This window comes from Sander vitreus, chromosome 20 (genome assembly GCF_031162955.1).
Source record: "Sander vitreus isolate 19-12246 chromosome 20, sanVit1, whole genome shotgun sequence".
Lineage (NCBI taxonomy): Eukaryota > Metazoa > Chordata > Actinopteri > Perciformes > Percidae > Sander > Sander vitreus.
Genome location: NC_135874.1, coordinates 27,753,667 through 27,774,515, shown reverse-complemented (window position 1 = coordinate 27,774,515; position 20,849 = coordinate 27,753,667). Strand labels below are relative to the sequence as shown.

General features: G+C 43.2%; 1 protein-coding gene across 1 annotated transcript in view; it reads right to left on the bottom strand.

Annotated features, from left to right (window-relative positions):
• prkd1 (protein kinase D1) overlaps positions 1 to 20,849 on the bottom strand; it is a 66,935-nt gene that overhangs the window by 44,067 nt on the left and 2,019 nt on the right. Inside the window, exon 2 of the mRNA XM_078277400.1 lies at positions 3,181 to 3,319. Within this exon, the coding sequence (XP_078133526.1) occupies positions 3,181 to 3,319 (139 nt within the window). The remainder of the gene's footprint in view (positions 1 to 3,180; positions 3,320 to 20,849) is intronic.

The window sequence follows — 20,849 nt, the reverse complement described above, 5'->3', positions numbered from 1 at the left end:
TAGGGCGTGTCTACTTTTGCTAGTTTGACGGAGGAAAAAAAGGGTTGTTCATTAATCAGGTGTGTTTTGGGGGCGTAACATGCAATCAACCAATCAGAGATCATCTCCCATTCCCTTTAAAAGCCAGGCGCGTTTGGACCTTGGAGCATTGCTGTTATGATGGAGGATTTGCACCGTAATATTTGTATTTGTAATCTTCTGCATGTGTGTGTGCTGCTGTGCGTCCCTGTGTGTGTAACAAGCATAGTGTGCACGTGCTGTGCACGAGCCTAGGAGCATTTTACTAATGCTCTGTTAAAATAACAATGAAATGCTGCGTTATTGACTTTAGACCAGGTTTTTGTTGGTCAATGGTGCCATCACTTCCCACTGCCTCAAGATAGTAATACTCCCAGAATGCACCTGAACACACCTCCCTGTAAGACCAGCACGCCCAGTATGCACCTGAACACACCTCCCTGTAAGACTAGCACGCCCAGAATGCACCTGAACACACCTCCCTGTAAGACCAGCACGCCCAGAATGCACCTGAACACACCTCCCTGTAAGACCAGCATGGGCCACAGATGGGTGCAGGTGTATTTGCTATTTAAACGATGTGGGCGCTGGACGGGAAACTGACAACTGCATCGGTCTTAAACTAGCAAAGACACTTGGGTCGGGCTTTGCGGTGCACTGGGTGCAAGATAGGGCGCAGAGAGTATGAAGAAGGTGGGAGGAAAGGGAGCAAGGTGAGGGTTTAAAAGGAGCAGGACAACAAGGCAGGGAAGGGATTTTTTTGGGCTTTTTCCGCCATGGGGGAAATTTGTCGCCCGGTCAGAATCAAACCCTGGACCTCAGCGTCGAGGCATAACCTCTCAGTATGTGTGCGCCTGCTCTACCACTGAGACAACCCGGACACGGAAGGGATGTTTTTTGATCATGCACAACACAAAAAAACATGCAAAAATGAAATCCCCATTCCAACACCACCATGGATATACCGCCACGCATGCCAAAAAAAGTTATTTATTAACTTCAATATTCTATGGAATATAATCTCAAAATGAAATACAACGTGGTATCAACATAGATTACGTTTTCAAAGCTCGGTCTCAACCCCTCAAAGTCTCGGTCTTGTCTCGGACTCAACCCCTCAAAGTCTCCGTCTTGTCTCGGTCTCAACCCCTCAAAGTCTCGGTCTTGTCTCGGACTCAACCCCTCAAAGTCTAAGTCTCAGTCCCTCAAAGTTTCGGTCTTGTCTCGGTCTCAACCCCTCAAAGTCTCCGTCTTGTCTCGGACTCAACCCCTCAAAGTCTCCGTCTTGTCTCGGACTCAACCCCTCAAAGTCTCCGTCTTGTCTCGGACTCAACCCCTCAAAGTCTCGGTCTTGTCTCGGTCTCAACCCCTCAAAGTCTCGGTCTTGTCTCGGTCTCAATCCTCAGAGTCTCTGTCTTGTCTTGGACTAAACCCCTCAAAGTCTAAGTCTCAATCCTCAAAGTCTCGGTCTTGTCTCGGACTCAACCCCTCAAAGTCTAAGTCTCAGTCCCTCAAAGTTTCGGTCTTGTCTCGGTCTCAACCCCTCAAAGTCTCCGTCTTGTCTCGGACTCAACCCCTCAAAGTCTCCGTCTTGTCTCGGACTCAACCCCTCAAAGTCTCCGTCTTGTCTCGGACTCAACCCCTCAAAGTCAACAACTCCTCATACAAGCAAAAAAAAAAAATATAAAATACCCAAATAGTTCAAAATAAACTGTCCTAAAACATGTATAGTTCCACTCAAATGCCAACTGGTGACAACTTCTGAACATAATATATAAAAATGCCTGGCTGTGACATGTAGTGACTCTGCCAAATGTCTACAAATAAAGGGAATAAAAAATAAAGCACAAACAGCTTTGGATCCAAAGTGAAGTTGTGTTTCTGTGTGTTTTTTTTAAGCTGAGCTGCAGGGAGTCGAGGATTTGAGTCTGTAAAGGTGTCCAACGCTCAGCGGGTCAGACTTCACCTCATTGGATGAATGAAAGTGTGTGAAGATGTCTCACATTGCTGTAACCTCCTGCTCTCTTTTACACTCGTCACCACATAATAAAAACCTTGTCATCACTCTGTTCTTGTTATTCTTCTGTCAGCAACATTTATATATTTTTTATTATTGTCAACGAATGCCACGAAAAGACCAAAACCAACACTCAGTTCAAATCACAGAAACAAGAAGAAGTGCTCAGATGTTTTTGTGAAAGGGCAACTTTGGTATTTTTGAGTCTAAGTGACTGAAGTGAACAACAATCTTTGAATTTAGTCAAGTGTTAAGTAAGGCGAAACAAGCTGCATTGTAATGTTATTGGGCTATTGCGCACCATCAGTTTGCGTCCACTAAAAGTTCTGTTGTTGCTGCTGACAGGCTCAGATTATTATTCTGTCTGACAACATTATGAAAGGATCCCTACAGAGATAGACCTTTTAGTTAAAGAGGAAGATCCTTTTAGTTTAACATGAAACAGCCCCGAAATCACGATCACCAAACTACACCAGACTCCATGTAAATAATCAGGACTTTCATCATCGTAAAACACACTTCATTCAAAGTGGACAGAAACTAAATAAAACTACCAAAAGCCGTCTTGGTTCATCTTTCCACTGTTCCAACAATCACCACTCTGGTTTGGTTGAAATAAACCCTTAATTCACACATTTAGATGTGGAGATATGCTGGCTCTATACACGCTAAAAGTCCTGATTATTTACATGGAGTCTGGTGGAGATATGCTGGCTCTATACACGCTAAAAGTCCTGATTATTTACATGGAGTCTGGTGGAGATATGCTGGCTCTATACACGCTAAAAGTCCTGATTATTTACATGGAGTCTGGTGGAGATATGCTGGCTCTATACACGCTAAAAGTCCTGATTATTTACATGGAGTCTGGTGGAGATATGCTGGCTCTATACACGCTAAAAGTCCTGATTATTTACATGGAGTCTGGTGGGTTTCGTGATAGTGATTTTGGTGCTGACCAATGTCAAAGATTGTTGTTCCCATCAGTCACTTACATACAAAAACATGAGAAAATAGGGTCCAGGTTGAAAAAGAAAAACGAAGTTCCCTTCTAACTAAGTAATTCTTTATGAATATATTTATATACAATAACAATCTGAAGCCCATCCCTGCTGTGATGTCAGCATCAGTCCGGCGTCTCTTACCTGACAGCACCGCCTCCACCAGGTCGCCCTCCTGGATCTGAGAGGCCGAGCGCAGCAGCTGCAGCATGTTCTCCGACGTCTGGTCATGACGAAACAGCAGGATCTTCTCATACATCCCGTAGAAAACACACTCGGGTATCTGACAGAGAACAGAGAGGCAGATTATCTCCTAACAGCCAGAGAGAAGGACATCAACTAAAATAAGATTATGTCAGTTCTTCCAACAGCTACAGGCATAGGCGTATGTATATATATATATATATATATATATATATATATATATATATATATATATATATATATATATATATATATATATATATATATATATATATATTCACCGCAGGAAATTAAGTGTTTGGTATGCTCAACAGTGGAGATCTCAACCTGTCTTCTGGTCGACTATGCACTTGTCCTTCAAAAGTAGACAGAGACATTGATAGATAGATCAGACAGACAGACAGACAGACAGACAGAGAGAGAGAGAGAGACACAGACAGACAGAGAGAGAGAGAGAGAGAGAGAGAGACAGACAGACAGACAGAGAGAGAGAGAGAGAGAGAGAGAGAGAGAGAGAGAGAGAGAGAGACACAGCGAAGAAAAAAGAAACAAGCTTTAATCTTCATAAGGAGATGAATAAATCATTCAAATGATCATCAGGAGCTGATGGACAGAATAAATTAATATTAAAAGCACTAATGGAGAAAATCTACAAACCTGCGTGTTCGTGTTATCAACCAGTCTGTTGAACCGTGAACCGGTCGTTCATATAGCTTCGAAAAAGCTCTGTGAATTTAGGAGAAATCTAGTGTATAGTGACCAAAATCTATAAAATGAGCGGAGCATGAAAACACCGCCAGTGTCTCGCCGTAAAAGACATCATGTCGCAAATAATACACGACTACTTTTGTTGCAGCTTCTGGATGAACAAGAGAAGAGGAAACGTGCACCATTCTAAAAAAATATGACGAAAACATGTATATATACACACACACACACACACACACACACACACACACACACCTTCTCATAAGTATAGGAAACCATGCTAAAGATGACTAAAAAGACGAATAAAAAAATCATCTTTTGGAAATTGATCTTAATGCCTTAATTAAAAAAATGAGGAAAAATCCGACCTTTAAGGACACCAATTTTCTTTGTGAATGAATAATGTATCGTAAATAAATAAATGTTCTTCCTTAAAATACAGGGGACATAAGTCAGTCCACTCCTATGTTAGATTCACATAGAGGCAGGCAGACTTTTATTTTGAAAGGCCAGTTATTTCATGGATCCAGGATACTATGATCCTGATGAAGTTCCCTTGGCCCCCCCATCATCACGTACCCTTCACCATACCCCCACATCATCACATACCCTTCACCATACCCCCCCATCATCACATACCCTTCACTATACCCCCACATCATCACATACCCTTCACCATACCCCCCATCATCACATACCCTTCACCATACCCCCCCATCATCACATACCCTTCACCATACCCCCCCACATCATCACATACTCTTCACCATACCCCCCATCATCACATACCCTTCACCATACCCCACCCATCATCACATACCCTTCACCATACCTCGAGATTAACATGGGGTACTTTCCATAAGATCATCTCTCAATGCAAATCAAACCAGCTATTAGGCTAACTGAAATAAACCATGTTAATCTCTAGGTATGGTGAAGGGTATGTGATGATGTGGGGGTATGGTGAAGGGTATATGATGATGGGGGGGTATGGTAAAGGGTATGAGATGATGGGGGGTATGGTGAAGGGGATGTGATGATAGTATGTAGTAGCCTATATGATATTGCAGTTTTATGTTGAGTTTTGATGCTTTTTAATGCCATAAAAATGGGTCAAAGTTGAAACAATATTAATGACTTGAAGCTGACTGCCGTCAGTCCTCCATGACGGACGAAACAAGAGGAGAAAGTCACTTTAAAACACATCTGCGGCGCACACACACACACACACACACACACACACACACGTGGAACCGCAGGAAGTTATAGGTGCAGGTCGCTGTTATGTCAAAGATCGATGAGGCCTCGCTTAAACGAGCAACACATCGGCCAACTGCAGAGCACTGCTGAGACTGCTATCGACCCCACACACACACACACGATCTCACACACACACAAACACACACACACACGGTTAGCTTAGCGTGAAGACTGGAAGCGGGGGGAAACTAGCCCGTCTCTGAAGCTCAATAACATTGTCGATTAGTTAGTTTAATCAAAAGACAAACAGAAATGTAAAAACGTCGAGATTTTACAGCTGAGATGCACAAGAAGAGCTGCAGGAGACGAAGCAAAAGAGGAGGAAATTTAAAGAATAGGAGGATGACGAAGATGAGGAGGAGGACGACATTGAATGTGAGGAAGAGGAGGAAGAGGGGAACGAGCATAAAGGAGGAAGCATCAAACGCTGTAGAACACCATGAAGAGGAGACTCTTCACTTTTGTGAATCAGGCCTTCACCTCGCTCTCTGCCTCTCAATAAGATCCTCAACAATACACTTCACAGATACATATTTATGTGTGTGTGTGTGTGTGTGTGTGTGGTCGCCATAGCAGCAGTGCTAGTCTTGTTGTCATGGCAGCAGGAACTCAAGGCTGATTCCTCTCCTCCTTGTCCTCCGTCTCTCTCTCTATTCAATTCGGTTCAATACTTTTCCTGTACTGAATGTACTTTAGCATATATCAAGCCTCTTTTGCAAGGCATTGTGGGTATTGGAGTATTGGGTATTCAGCCTGTTCTCACAAAGCATTCATACATATCTCTGGGAAAAGTGCAGCACTGTAGTTGGTAGCCTATGTATTCCACGTATGTATTACTGTCAGCAGCACGTTGACTGCTGCTGTATAAGAGCGTGAAGATCCTCGTAGGGAGGAAGTCGGGGGGGATGTTTGGCTCCTAAAACACAGAGCTTTAAAGAGGGGGGAGCAGAGTTCATGTCCTGAAGAAGTTAAGGTGAAAACACAAGACTTTCACCAGGAAACAGGTGTTCATGTCCTGAAGAAGTTAAGGAGAAAACACAAGACTTTCACCAGGAAACAGGTGTTCATGTCCTGAAGAAGTTAAGGAGAAAACACAAGACTTTCACCAGGAAACAGGTGTTCATGTCCTGGGAGTGTTTTAAAGAAATAGCTCAATATTTTGGAGACTACGTTTATTGTCGTTCTCTGTGAGAGCTGTCGGTCGTTTCAGCGAGTGTTAAGTCGACAAAAAGTGAGCGTCATGAAGTGACGACAGTTAAGTTTAGACACCAAAACGACTCGTTAAGATTGAACGTCTTGTTTTTTTTAACCCCGGAAAGCAAGTCCCGCTCCACGGCTTGAAAGCTCCGTGTTTTAGGACCCAAAACATCCACCCCTGACCAAATTACAGCGACCGCCGACCGCTCACGTGACAGTTACGTTTAGCGTCTTTAGACAACAAAACCACTAAGATATGAAAAAGATTGGTTTGGATTAACACTCGTGTTGTTTTTGGACCATGCACTTGTCAAATCAACAGTTTTTCTAACGTTTTTGTCCCTTTTTGAGACACTTTTGGCACTTTTTAAAAATGTTTTCGGCTTTTTTTTGCCGTTTTACACTTCTTTCCACTACTTTGTATAAAAAAAACCTCATTTATATGGATATTATACCTAATCCTTGAGCTCAAAAAGCAGAAATTATTAATTATTTAGACTAATATTAAAGGAAGGATTAATCACAGAAGGGTGTACAACAATGCTCAGTGAGGGTAATGTTACCGTTGTACTTATGAAGCACGTCGTATTTAATCATCCATGTTATTTTGGGGTAATTAAAATTACATAGTTAACCTTTTTTCAACCTTTCGTTGTTCTTTTGACACTTTTCACTTTTCCCGATGTTTTCCCGATGTTTTCCCAGGTTTTTTTGTCACTATTTGACGTTTTTGTCGATTTCTTCTCAGCGATTTCTTCAATTTTGTTGATTTCTTTCACAGGTTTTGTCACTATTTCCGACGTTTTGATTATTTTTCCCGCGATTTCTTAAAATGTTTTTTGTCGATTCCCCCCCCCCGCCGTGTTTTTGAAGCTTTTTCCAACATTTGTGTCATTTTATAAAACACCCACATTCAGTGAAAGTAGTGAACGGATCATTTATTTTACCTGTGAAGAGTCATGGTTGTAGGGAACCATCCACGTTGACATTTGGGTTGTAAGAAACCCAAATTTCTGATATGGAAACTCTTTAAAAATGGGTCACATTTGACCCCCGAAGACACTTATGGCGCTTTTCCATCACGTGGTACCTGCTCAACTCGCCTTGACTCTACTCGCCTTTTTTGGTTTTCCATTACGAAAAAAAGTCCCTGGTACCTGCTAACAGGTACTTCTTTTAGTACCACCTCCGTCGAGGTTCCCAGCGAGCTGAGGCGATACCAAAAGGTGACGTGAAAGCGACAGACAGGGGCGTCCTGAACAAACCCGCCAGTTTTAAATAGTTTATCCAGCTGTGTTTATTTCTGCTGCCTCCAGCTTCATTAGAAACTAAACGTGTCTTCTGGCAACAACAACAACACACCTTCCACGTTCTGTGTGTCGCGTTAGGTCACGGCAGTTTACTGAGGCGCCGCTTGTTCGCAGAGCTTTCGCCGTAGCCACGTACACACACACGTGGCCGGCTCGACACACAAGTATAAACATCAGGCCACTTACATAGGCTACGGAGAAAGCTCTGCATGGAGCCTCCACAGAACTGGAAAACAAGCTCAAGTGGCCTGATGTTTATACTTGTGTGCTGGTGTTTGCGTCGAGCCGGCATATAACGACCAGCCACGCTGAGGCGGTACTAACATCTGCAACGGAAAACGGACGCACAGTGTGTCGAGTCGAGGCGAGTAGAGTCGAGCAGGTACCATGTAATGGAAAAACGCCATTACTTCCCTCAAACAACCTCACTTCTAAACATCCGAACTGTCCCTTTAACAGACAAAAAATACAGAATATCCAAAGCGAGATTAAATGAAATGTTTGTTTCAGCAGTCCTCTGCACTCTTTGCTGAACTGTGTGCACATATTCAGTGTAAAATACAGAACAAAATACCTTTTTTTCCCCCTGCAGGAGAAGCACAGCTGTGATCAATAACATTAACCATAACTGCGTTGAGATCAGCCAGCTCCGAGTCTTTGCTATTGTAGTGAATTGCTGGATGACTGTTGGGGACACTTTTGTTTGATCTGAGGCATCGTTAACGTTATAAGCTCCACCTGTGCTTCTCCTGCCTGCCTGCTGTGAAGAAGAAAAAAGGTCTATTGAAGTCGGTGCAGCTGAAAATGCATTTGCTAAAACCCACCAGACTCCATGCAAAGAAAGAGTGATTTTAGCATCGTAAAACACACTTCATTCAAAGTCGACAGAAACAAAATAAAGCTATGAAAAGACGTTTTGGGTCGTCTTTCCACTTTTCCCAACCATCACAACTCTAGTTTTGGTTGAAATAAACACACAGTTTACCGATATACATGTGATAATATGTTGGCTCTATACACGCTAAAAGTACTGTTTTTTTAAATGGAGTCTGGTGGGTTTAGCCCTACGGACTTCAGAGCTGTTTCTGGTTAAACAGAAAGGCCCTAAATGGTTTTAAAGGTCTATCTCTGTAGGGATCCTTTCCATAATGTTGTCAGACACTTATATATATATATATATATATATATATATATATATATATATATATATATATAATAATCTATAGGTTTAGTGTGTGAAACAAGAGCTGTGTTTGAAACCGTTCCCTAGCACTGTTTGCCATTTTATAGCCTAGTAGTGTTTGAATTCTCCACGGTTAATTACATTCACTATAGTCCATATAAAATACCCACAATGCACCGGTAATGCCTCTGTGTCACGTGGGGTCTGCCACTGCTTTGCCTCTTCCAATGGGAGAAGTGACGCTTCTGTCACTTGTTTTCGTCACTTTTTTCAATGTTTTTGTCACTTTTTTTCCACGTTCCCTATGCTATTTTTCACTAACATCAACTTATCACCAATAGTTTTACACGTATTATTGGAATTAATGGTCAATAAATCTCATTTATAGGACATTATACCTAATTTTTTAATTTTTTTTTAAAAATACTCACAATTCAATGAAAGTAGTAATCGAGTACTTGCAATTGTACTTATTTTTTGGAGTTATTTCGTTAAAAATAAACCCATATTTCTGATATGGAAGGTTAAGTGAGTGAGTGTCCGAAATCTCTGTTTGTAGGGAATAGTGAGTGAGTGAATGAGGGAACAGTTTGGAACACAGCCAGGCTTTTTCGTGATTGCTGCGGGCAAAAATCCTTGATTATACGTCACGTTTTGTTAAAAAATAAGATGGAATATGTGGGATATTTATGCAATGATGTTTTTGTTGCTTTCATTTACACTTTTGTCCCCTTTTTTCAACTGTTGTCGTATCTTGTAGCTCTTAAAACTCAGCCAAAAAAGTTCCTTAGCCATCATACAGTTTAGCAAATCAAGAAACACTGTTTTCCGGGGTTTTTTTGGGGCTTGGCAAAATATTTGATGAACCTAAACTGATATCTGGGCAGGTCCCTGATGTTTATTGAGTGAGTGAAAGAGGGAACAGTTTGCAACACAGCCAGGCTTTTAGACACACTTAATGTATTTATAGCATCGGTGACTGACTGTATAAATGCAGAAACTCACTCAGGAACACGTCGTCACTGCAGCCGAAAACCTCTTTTCCAAAGCAAACTGTCAGCTTAAAGAGGAGGCTGCTTATTTCAGATTGACCAAAAAATGTCCTCAGACGTTAAAGACAACGTAAAAAAGAAACTGAGTCATTTGACTGTAGCTTTCAACATGAAAATCATCCAAAAACAGGGGGAAGATGATGATGTACAGATCCTGGACTCCTCGCTCAGAACACCTAATGGGGATGTGAGGGGGCTGTCACTGTCACCATGACGACAGGACATGCTGCGTGATGCCAGGTGTATGTGTGTCATCGCAATTTGGTGACATCGACGGTGTGAGCAGCAGATGCAGTTATATATCTGTGTGTGTCGGTTTCAATGTGTGTGCATGAACAAATGATGTGTTTGAATGTGTTCTGACTCCCTTTTAAAGGGTAACGACCATTTTTTTCAACATGTTGTCCTATGTTTTTGTGTGTAAGTGCCTGATGCGAACAACAATCTTTGTAATGGGTCCAGTATTGAGCGTGAACGCTGTAACCAGCAGCTACAGACCGGACTGCAATGTAACCCTACAGGACAAATGTGCCAATCGTCAATTAGCGTCCACTAAAACTTCTGTTGTTGCCGCTGACAGGCTCAGATTATTATTCTAAGTGTCTGACAACATTATGGAAAGGATCCCTACAGAGATAGACCTTTAAAACCTCTTTAAGACCTTTCTGTTTAACCAGGAACAGCTCTGAGGTTGCTAGCGCTAAACCCACCAGACTCCATTTAAAAAAACAGTACTTTTAGCGTGTGTAGAGCCAACATATTATCACATATATATCGGTAAACTGTGTGTTTATTTCAACAAAAACTAGAGTTGTGATGGTTGGAAACGTGGAAAGACGACCCAAAACGGCTTTTCATAGCTTTATTTTGATTCTGTCGACTTTGAATGAAGTGTGTTTTACGATGCTAAAATGACTGTTTATTTACATGGAGTCTGGTGGGTTTGGCAAACACAATTTTTTGTTTGTTTTTATGTTTAAAAAAACTTACTCTTTAACAGAAAGGTTGTGTGTGTGTGTGTGTGTGTGTGTGTGTGTGTGTGTTCATAATGAAGGAACATGTCAGCCAGTGACACATTATGGTTTTATGATACATCAGGCTGTGATACACAAACAATACTTGTTAGGGGATACATTCTCAGTTGGTTTAAGTCTTTAACATGTTGACGAAAAAAGAAGGAAAATAATATCAACAGATTTTAAAGGACAGAAGCGAAGAACAAGAAGGCCAGAAAGAGATGGAGAGATGAATAGAGAGACATGATTGGATAGAAAAGTGGAGCTGGGTTATAGAGAACAATGACACACACACACACACACATCTGTTCTCTTCTGCTTCATTCAGTGTGTGTGTGTGTGTGTGTGTGTGTGTGTGTGTGTGTGTGTGTGTGTGTGTGTGTGTGTGTGTGTGTGTGTGTGTCTCATAATGGCCCTGAGAAGGACACTTCACAGCCGCAATCATCATCAGTTGCCAGGCAACAAGGAGAAACTGCCACCGACAGAAAACACAGCACACACAGCGTTATTATTACTGTTACAAAGGGTCAGAGGTCTGTGTGTGTGCGTGTGTGTCTTTGTTTGTATGTGTGTGCGTGCATATATGTGTGTGCGTGCGCTGGACAGTGTTTGGGTCATTACTGGAAACTTGCCTGAGAGCTTCTCCTGTACTATACGGTAACTCCTCTACTATGAGACAGGAAGTCTCGTGGTTATGACCCAATCGTTAGCCTATTGTTATAAAAACGTCTGCTACGGAGCCATAACGTGAGCTACAAGGTAATGGAGCCTTTTATACATTGTCGTGTTTCTTTAGAAATAAACAACGGACAAATAGAGTCTTTAAACTCTTCAGATGTAAAGGTATTCTCTGTCAAAGTGACGTCAGAATGAATGGGAGTCAATGGGATGCTAACGGGATGCTAACGGGATGCTAACGGGAGGTGATGGCTTGGTAGCATCTAAATGGCGCCATAGGAGGTTTGAGCTCTGAAGCGAAGCTGACCCCCTTGACGTCAATGCTTCGATATGATTGGATGAGCTACTTGGTGGGATCAAGCCTTTCATTCACCGTAGAAGAACTCATCTTAACCCAGTAGCTCTCAGAGTCCTGGCATCCGGTTCCCGGCGAGCTCGTCCATGCTTCCTGTTTCCTCTTTGTCGCGCTCCGCTAAAAAAAAAATAGAGTGGTGCACGCCCTCTGGCCGTTCAAATGAGGACCACTCGAGAACCAATCAGGTCCGCGTCTTTGTGTTTGGAGGCGGGAGTTGCAAAAACAGTCTGAACAAGATGGCGGAGGTTATCAGCGCTGTATCATGAACATTTGTATGTGATTAAAATGTTTCTACATGAACATTGGTACTTGTATCAACATGAATTGTGATTTATATGATACAGTAACGTAGTCAGGACACATTCACCACTAAATAGACCACCATATATGTTAGTTTAAACATTCAGCTAGCCGACAGGCTAATCGCTAGCATGTTCGGACATTGGATTTCATTGTAAGCCTAGCCAGGCAGCTAGCTAGGCTACTTGTGCATTTGTATGATTCCATGTTTTGTTGGCGAACATAGACGCTTGTATCAACACGGATTTCACAAGCTACAATAGCAACGATAGCTTGCTAGCAAACTACCTGCTAGCTACCTATGCTACCTAGCTTCAACCCTCTCTGCTAGCTGCCTAGCAGCCGCTGTTCTGTTGCGGTCTGGCGTGTTGTTTTCGAGACCACGCTCCCGAGACAATATTACGCTGGCCGTTGTGCTTGGTGTTTCGCTGTGTGGAAACCTACCGTTAAGTCGGGAACAAACGGAGCTACGTCACGTTCTGCATCACGTGTCAATCTTCAGGAAGTGAAGTTTCGTCTGATTTGAACCCAAACCTCCATCTTTTTATCAACTTCACTCAGTAGTTCGTCTAAACGTAACCAACCTGGGACCGTTTCAGATATTTTTATTCCATCACTTAGACACAAAAACTACGGTTGAAAAGAAAAGAAAACATTCTTCATTTTAGGAGAACATTCTAAAAAAGCCATTTCGAACACACCTGTTTCCACATACACACACACGCACGGACACGCACGGACACGCACGGACACGCACACACACACACAGACACACACACACACGCACGGACACGCACGGACACGCACACACACACAAAGACACACACAGACAGACACGCACACACACACGCACAAAGACACACAAGCACACACACACACACACACACACACACACACACACACAGACACGACGGACACGACGGACACGCACACACACACACACACGACACACACACACAGACACACAGACACACACACACACACATGCACACACACACACAAGCACACACACACACGCACACACAGACACACACAGACACAGACACACACACACACACACACACACACACCTCTGGTCGTTAATCAGTTAATTTTGTGCTATTTGAAGTTTTAAGTGTTGCATGTCATGCAGGTGTGACGTATAAACAGGTGAGCTACTGTGTGTGTGTGTGTGTGTGTGTGTGTGTGTGTGTGTGTGTGTGTGTGTCGCACAGTGTCGAGCCGTTAGCATCCAGGCTCTCAGGTTTCAGGTGTAAAAGTCTCACCGAGGGGAAATGAGGTGATTTTCACCTGAAATAAGACGATTAGTAAAGCTGAGCAGAGTTAATGGACACCTCATGCCGTGAATATGTGTATGTGTGCATGCGTGTGTGCGTGTGTGCGTGTGTATGTGTGTGTGTGTGTGCGCGTGTGTGTGCGCGCGTGAGTGCGTGCGTGTGTGTGTATTCACACCAAGCAGTCACCATTTTCGAAAAGAAATTCTCCAGAGCTTTTTAATTTAATATTAAAAACAGTGTTTCTCCAGCTGTCTGCCAGCGACTCCAATGCCTAATAATGACGAACATACGTGTGTTGTTTTCAATTTTAAAACAAACTCATATGTAATTATAAACGTTATTATTTGAATTGGATGTGTCGGACTTCTGCTATGAAGCTGACTGTTTTCGCAACGTCTCCAATTTACGTCACAACTGATCAGCGTGACGTTCGAAGGAAATAAGGAGTAAAAGAATGTACGTTACTGTCAACTGACAACCGGTTCTCATTCCTAACTCGTAGAATAAGGACGTTTGGACAGTGGCTGTCAGCGTCTGATGAGACGAAAAAGGCGTCTTTCAGCGTTTTTGTGTAACGCACCGGGGAGAGCAGCAGTTAGAGAGGATTTAGAGAGGAGTATGTAAGGAGGTTGGTTGGGGGGGTGGATGGGTCAAACAAAGGACTTTCACCCAGGAGAGCTGGGATCATGTCCCGCTTGTCACGCTTGCTATAGTTGCTTTTTTCTTTCCTCCCGTGTGTCGTCCCGTGGGTACGCCCACCCACGACCCTTTCCTTAACATAACTGCGTCAAAAAGGACGGCAATAGTCCCGACCAAGCGCGTTTACTTGTAGCGCTAAAGGGACGGCAATAGTCCCGACCAAGCGCGTTTACTTGTTGCGCTAAAGGGACGGCAATAGTCCCGACCAAGCGCGTTTACTTATAGCTCTAAAGGGACGTCAATAGTCCCGACCAAGCGCGTTTACTTATAGAGCTAAAGGGACGCCAATAGTCCCAACTAAGCGCGTTTACTTGTAGCTCTAAAGGGACGCCAATAGTCCCGACCAAGCGCGTTTACTTATAGCGCTAAAGGGACGCCAATAGTCCCGACCAAGCGCGTTTACTTATAGCGCTAAAGGGACGCCAATAGTCCCGACCAAGCGCGTTTACTTAAAGCGTTAAAGGGACGTCAATAGTCCCGACCAAGCGCGTTTACTTGTAGGGCTAAAGGGACGCCAATAGTCCCGACCAAGCGCGTTTACTTAAAGCGTTAAAGGGACGTCAATAGTCCCGACCAAGCGCGTTTACTTATAGGGCTAAAGGGACGGCAATAGTCCCGACTAAGCGCGTTTACTTATAGCGCTAAAGGGACGCCAATAGTCCCGACCAAGCGCGTTTACTTGTAGCGCTAAAGGGACGGCAATAGTCCCGACCAAGCGCGTTTACTTGTAGCGCTAAAGGGACGCCAATAGTCCCGACCACGTTTACTTATAGCGCTAAAGGGACGCCAATAGTCCCGACCATTTAGACAATTCCCAGCCCTAAATCATGGTCATCAGACCATGATTTATAAATGTCCTTAATCTTAATTACCTGCTCAACGAGACCTTTTAGCGTCAATAGGAACGACAAAGGCACCTGACCAAGCTTCCAGATTTTACGAGATGAGTGTGAGAACGTGCTGCAACTGACCGAATGGATCGCTTGCTTTAGACAGACATTGCTTCTCTGATGTCTCAGCATAAGCAGAACCAATCGTCCTCTTTGAAATGGCAGCAGAGACAGTGATTGGGTGATCCATTTCTATAAACACATTCATCTTGGTTGTAGTTTGTAATATCTTTTTGAAGTATGAAGCCTTTTGTTTGGGTTTGGGTAAATGGTCCTTGATCTAAAGTATAAATCCTCTAGATCCCCATCCCGATAAAGCCCAGATCCCCATCCAAATAATGATAGATCCCATCCCAATAAAGTCCAGATCCCATCCCAATAATGATAGATCCCATCCCAATAAAGTCCCGATCCCTAGCCCGATGAAGTTCAGATCCCCATCCCAATAAAGTCCAGATCTCCATCCCAATAAAGTCCAGATCCCCATCCCAATAAAGTCCAGATCCCCATCCTAATACAGTCCAGATTCCCATCCTAATAAAGTCCAGATCCCATCCTAAAAGTCCAGCTCCCCATCCCAATAAAGTCCCGATCTCCATCCCAATAAAGTCCAGATCACATCCCAATAAAGTCCAGATGCCATCCCAATAAAGTCAAGATCGCCATCCCAATAAAGTCCAGATTCCCCATCCTAATAAAGTCCAGATCCCCATCCAAATAAAGTCCAGATCCCCATCCAAATAAAGTCAAGATCGCCATCCCAATAAAGTCCAGATCCCCATCCTAATATAGTCCAGATCCCCATCCAAATAAAGTCCAGATCCCCATCCAAATAAAGTCCAGATCCCATCCTAAAAGTCCAGATCCCCATCCCAATAAAGTCAAGATCTCCATCCCAATAAAGTCAAGATCCCATCCCAATAAAGTCCAGATCCCATCCCAATAAAGTCCAGAACCCATCCCAATAAAGTCCAGATCCCATCCCAATAAAGTCCAGATCCCCATCCCAATACAGTCCAGATCCCATCCCAATAAAGTCAGATCCCATCCCTAAAAAGTCCAGATCCCCATCCCTAATAAAGTCCCAGATCTCCCATCCCAATAAAGTCCAGATCCCATCCCAATAAAGCCCAGATCTCACCCTATTGAAGCCCAGATCCCCATCCCAATGAAGCCCAGATCCCCATCCCAATAAAGTCCCGATCCCATCCCAATAAAGTCCAGAACCCATCCCAATAAAGTCCAGATCCCATCCCAATAAAGTCCAGATCCCCATCCCAATAAAGTCCAGATTCCCATCCTAAAAGTCCAGATCCCCATCCCAATAAAGTCCAGATCTCCATCCCAATAAAGTCCAGATCCCATCCCAATAAAGTCCAGATCCCATCCCAATAAAGTCAAGATCGGCATCCCAATAAAGTCCAGATTTCCATCCTAATACAGTCCCGAACTCCATCCCAATAAAGTCCAGATTTCATCCCAATAAAGTCCAGATTTCATCCCAATAAAGTCCAGAACCCATCCTAATAAAGTCCAGATCCCATCCCAATAAAGTCCAGAACCCATCCCAATAAAGCCCAGATCTCACCCTATTGAAGCCCAGATCCCCATCCCAATGAAGCCCAGATCCCCATCCCAATAAAGTCCCGATCCCATCCCAAATAAAGTCCAGATCCCCATCCCAATAAAGTCCAGATCCCCATCCAAATAATGATAGATCCCATCCCAATAAAGTCCAGATCCCCATCCAAATAATGATAGATTCCATCCCAATAAAGTCCAGATCCCATCCCAATAATGATAGATCCCCATCCCAATAAAGTCCAGATCCCCATCCCAATAAAGTCCAGATCCCCATCCCAATAAAGTCCCAATCTCCATCCCAATAAAGTCCAGATCCCATCCCAATAAAGTCCAGATGTCATCCCAATAAAGTCAAGATCGCCATCCCAATAAAGTCCAGATCCCATCCCAATAAAGTCCAGATTCATCCTAATAAAGTCCAGAACCCATCCCAATAAAGTCCAGATCCCCATCCTAATACAGTCCCGATCTCCATCCCAATAAAGTCCAGATCCCATCCCAATAAAGTCCAGATGTCATCCCAATAAAGTCAAGATCGCCATCCCAATAAAGTCAAGATTCTCCATCCTAATAAAGTCCAGAATCCCATCCTAATAAAGTCCAGATCCCCATCCTAAAAGTCCAGATCCCCATCCCAATAAAGTCCAGAACCCATCCCAATAAAGTCCAGATCCCCATCCTAATAAAGTCCAGAACCCATCCCAATAAAGTCCAGATCCCCATCCCAATAAAGTCCCAATCTCCATCCCAATACAGTCCAGATCACATCCCAATAAAGTCCAGATGTCATCCCAATAAAGTCAAGATCGCCATCCCAATAAAGTCCAGATCCCCATCCTAATATAGTCCAGATCCCCATCCCAATAAAGTCCAGATCCCCATCCCAATAAAGTCCAGATCCCCATCCCAATCTTCTAATGTGTATCACAGTGCAATTCAAGCTTCGTACAAACAAAATAAATGTAATAAAAAGTGATTTATGAAGCAGATAAATCAATAAATAAGAATAATATCTCCAAATATATTGACAGCGAGTGGTTTGATGTCAGATTTGGTTTCGAGAGAAATATTCACATCCATAACATTATTTGTGCAAATGGGAGAAAGGCGAGCTCACATTGACAATCACGTCATGATTTTCCTCTGCATCTATCACATTCATACGGACACTAACACGGTCTGCCTGTGTTTGATTGTGAACGTTTGGAAACCGCTTCAGTTCATAAAGAAAAAGCCAGAAAAACACAGAAACCCCTGCAGAGCGAGCGAACAAAGGCATTATTCATCTTTTTATTCCAAACGAGAAGTGACGGTAGCCTGAGAGTGAATCACCCCGCTGACTAACACTGGAGCAGATATCTGATTTCCAGGCTCACATACTGAACACATGCAGGAAAAATAAGCTAAACACACTGCAAGCCATCAGAGAAATGTTATGTTCTTTGCAAATACATCTCGGGTCCTATGCTGCACCCGGCGCAGCTCGGCGCAAAGCCCGACGCAAGTGTCTTTGCTAGTTTAAGACTGACGCAGTTGTCAGTTTCCCTTCCAGCGCCCGCGTCATTTAAACAGCAAATGCACCTGCGCCCATCTGTGGCCCATGAGCTTGCTGGTCTTACAGGGAGGTGTGTTCAGGTGCATTCTGGGCGTGCTGGTCTTACAGGGAGGTGTGTTCAGGTGCATTCTGGGCGTGCTGGTCTTACAGGGAGGTGTGTTCAGGTGCATTCTGGGCGTGCTGGTCTTACAGGGAGGTGTGTTCAGGTGCATTCTGGGCGTGCTAGTCTTACAGGGAGGTGTGTTCAGGTGGTCTTACAGGGAGGTGTGTTCAGGTGCATTCTGGGCGTGCTGGTCTTACAGGGAGGTGTGTTCAGGTGCATTCTGGGCGTGCTGGTCTTACAGGGAGGTGTGTTCAGGTGCATTCTGGGCGTGCTGGTCTTACAGGAGGTGTGTTCAGGTGCATTCTGGGCGTGCTGGTCTTACAGGGAGGTGTGTTCAGGTGCATTCTGAGCGTGCTGGTCTTACAGGAGAGTGTGTTCAGGTGCATTCTGGGCGTGCTGGTCTTACAGAGGTGTGTTCAGGTGCATTCTGGGCGTGCTGGTCTTTACAGGGAGGTGTGTTCAGGTGCATTCTGGGCGTGCTGGTCTTACAGGGAGGTGTGTTCAGGTGCATTCTGGGCGTGCTGGTCTTACAGGGAGGTGTGTTCAGGTGCATTCTGGGCGTGCTGGTCTTACAGGGAGGTGTGTTCAGGTGCATTCTGGGCGTGCTGGTCTTACAGGGAGGTGTGTTCAGGTGCATTTTGGGCATATTGCTATCTTGAGGCAGTGGGAAGTGATGGCACCATTGACCAACAAAAACCTGGTCTAAAGTCAATAACGCAGCATTTCATTGTTATTTTAACAGCGCATTAGTAAAATGCTCCTAACTTTTCCAAGTCTGTATGCATGTGGAAGCACAAAAAATAACTCCCCAAATCCCAGAAAAACTGATTTTTTTTCATAATATGGGCACTTTAATTAAAATCAGGCCAGTACTATTTCTGCAATCCTGCCGATTGACAACCCCACAAACTGACAAAACGAGCTGAAAACATGACTTCTTTCCCCCCTGCGGTGTCTGTTATTTTTCGATATACAATTATTTTAAAAATAAAAATAGCTAGAAGAATAACATCAAAACAAAAGCCCACACAATGCAAGTTTGCTTTCCAACCTCGATTCGAGCATCGCGCTGTTGCCAGCAGCACATTTAGAAGAACAACAAGGTGACTCTGATGTCTCGTGTTACAACATTATGTCTCAAATAAAAACGTATCACTTTACAAATCCATTATTGGCTGAATTTGCAGAATCTTCACTGATCCTGAGATGGAAACACTAACAAACAATAGTTCTTTATGTTTGTTACTGGGACAATTTGGTTGAAACAGCCCAAATAATTTAAGTGTACTTTAAATTTAACTTTCTGTGTTTTTCTTTTCCAAAGCTAGAAACGACCGCGTCACTTTGTAGTCGTTTTGTGTCACTTTGTAGTCGTTTTGTGTCACTTTGTAGTCGTTTTGTGTCACTTTGAAGTCGTTTTGTGTCACTTTGAAGTCGTTTTGTGTCACTTTGAAGTCGTTTTGTGTCACTTTGTAGTCGTTTTGTGTCACTTTGTAGTCGTTTTGTGTCACTTTGTAGTCGTTTTGTGTCACTTTGAAGTCGTTTTGTGTCACTTTGAAGTCGTTTTGTGTCCCTTTGTAGTCGTTTTGTGTCACTTTGTAGTCGTTTTGTGTCACTTTGTAGTCGTTTTGTGTCACTCTGAAGTCATTTTGTGTCCCTTTGTAGTCGTTTTGTGTCACTTTGTAGTCATTTTGTGTCACTTTGTAGTCGTTTTGTGTCACTTTGAAGTCGTGTCACTTTGAAGTCATTTTTTGTGTCACTTTGAAGTCGTTTTGTGTCCCTTTGTAGTCGTTTTGTGTCACTTTGAAGTTGTTTTGTGTCACTTTGTAGTCATTTTGCGTCTTTTTGTGAATGTTTTGTGTCAATTTGTGATCGTTTGTAGTTTGACTCGTTTTGCGTCTGTGATGTTTTGAGACTCTTTATTATTTATTATCTTTTATTACTTTGTAGTCGTTTTGTGTCTATTTTGCGGAAGTGTAGTCGTTTTGTGTCTCCTTGTAGTCGTTTTGAGTCCTTCTGTAGTCTCTTTTCCAAAAGCAGAAACAGCCTCAGGCACCAGCCTGATTGGTGAATAAAGGGGTTAATGTCATTGACTGAAAGTGCGTGTTGCTATAGACGGCCTCGCCTGTGGCGCTGCACATCATCCATACATATTATTGAATATTCCTCCTTCCCTCTCTCACACACACACACACACACACACACACACACACACACACACAAAAAATGGGTAGTGATACACATCACAGGTTTTCAGAACAGGAACTCTTTGCATGACGGTTACTAAATGTTTTCATATTAAAGCCAAATATCAGTTTTGAACCCATCAGTGACCAAGTCTGAACAGACGTCTCTTTGTGCTCGTTTTGAGTCACTTTAAAGTAGTTTTGAGTCTGTTTGTGGTCCTTTTAAGATTGTTTGTGAGTCAGTTTGAGGTTGTTT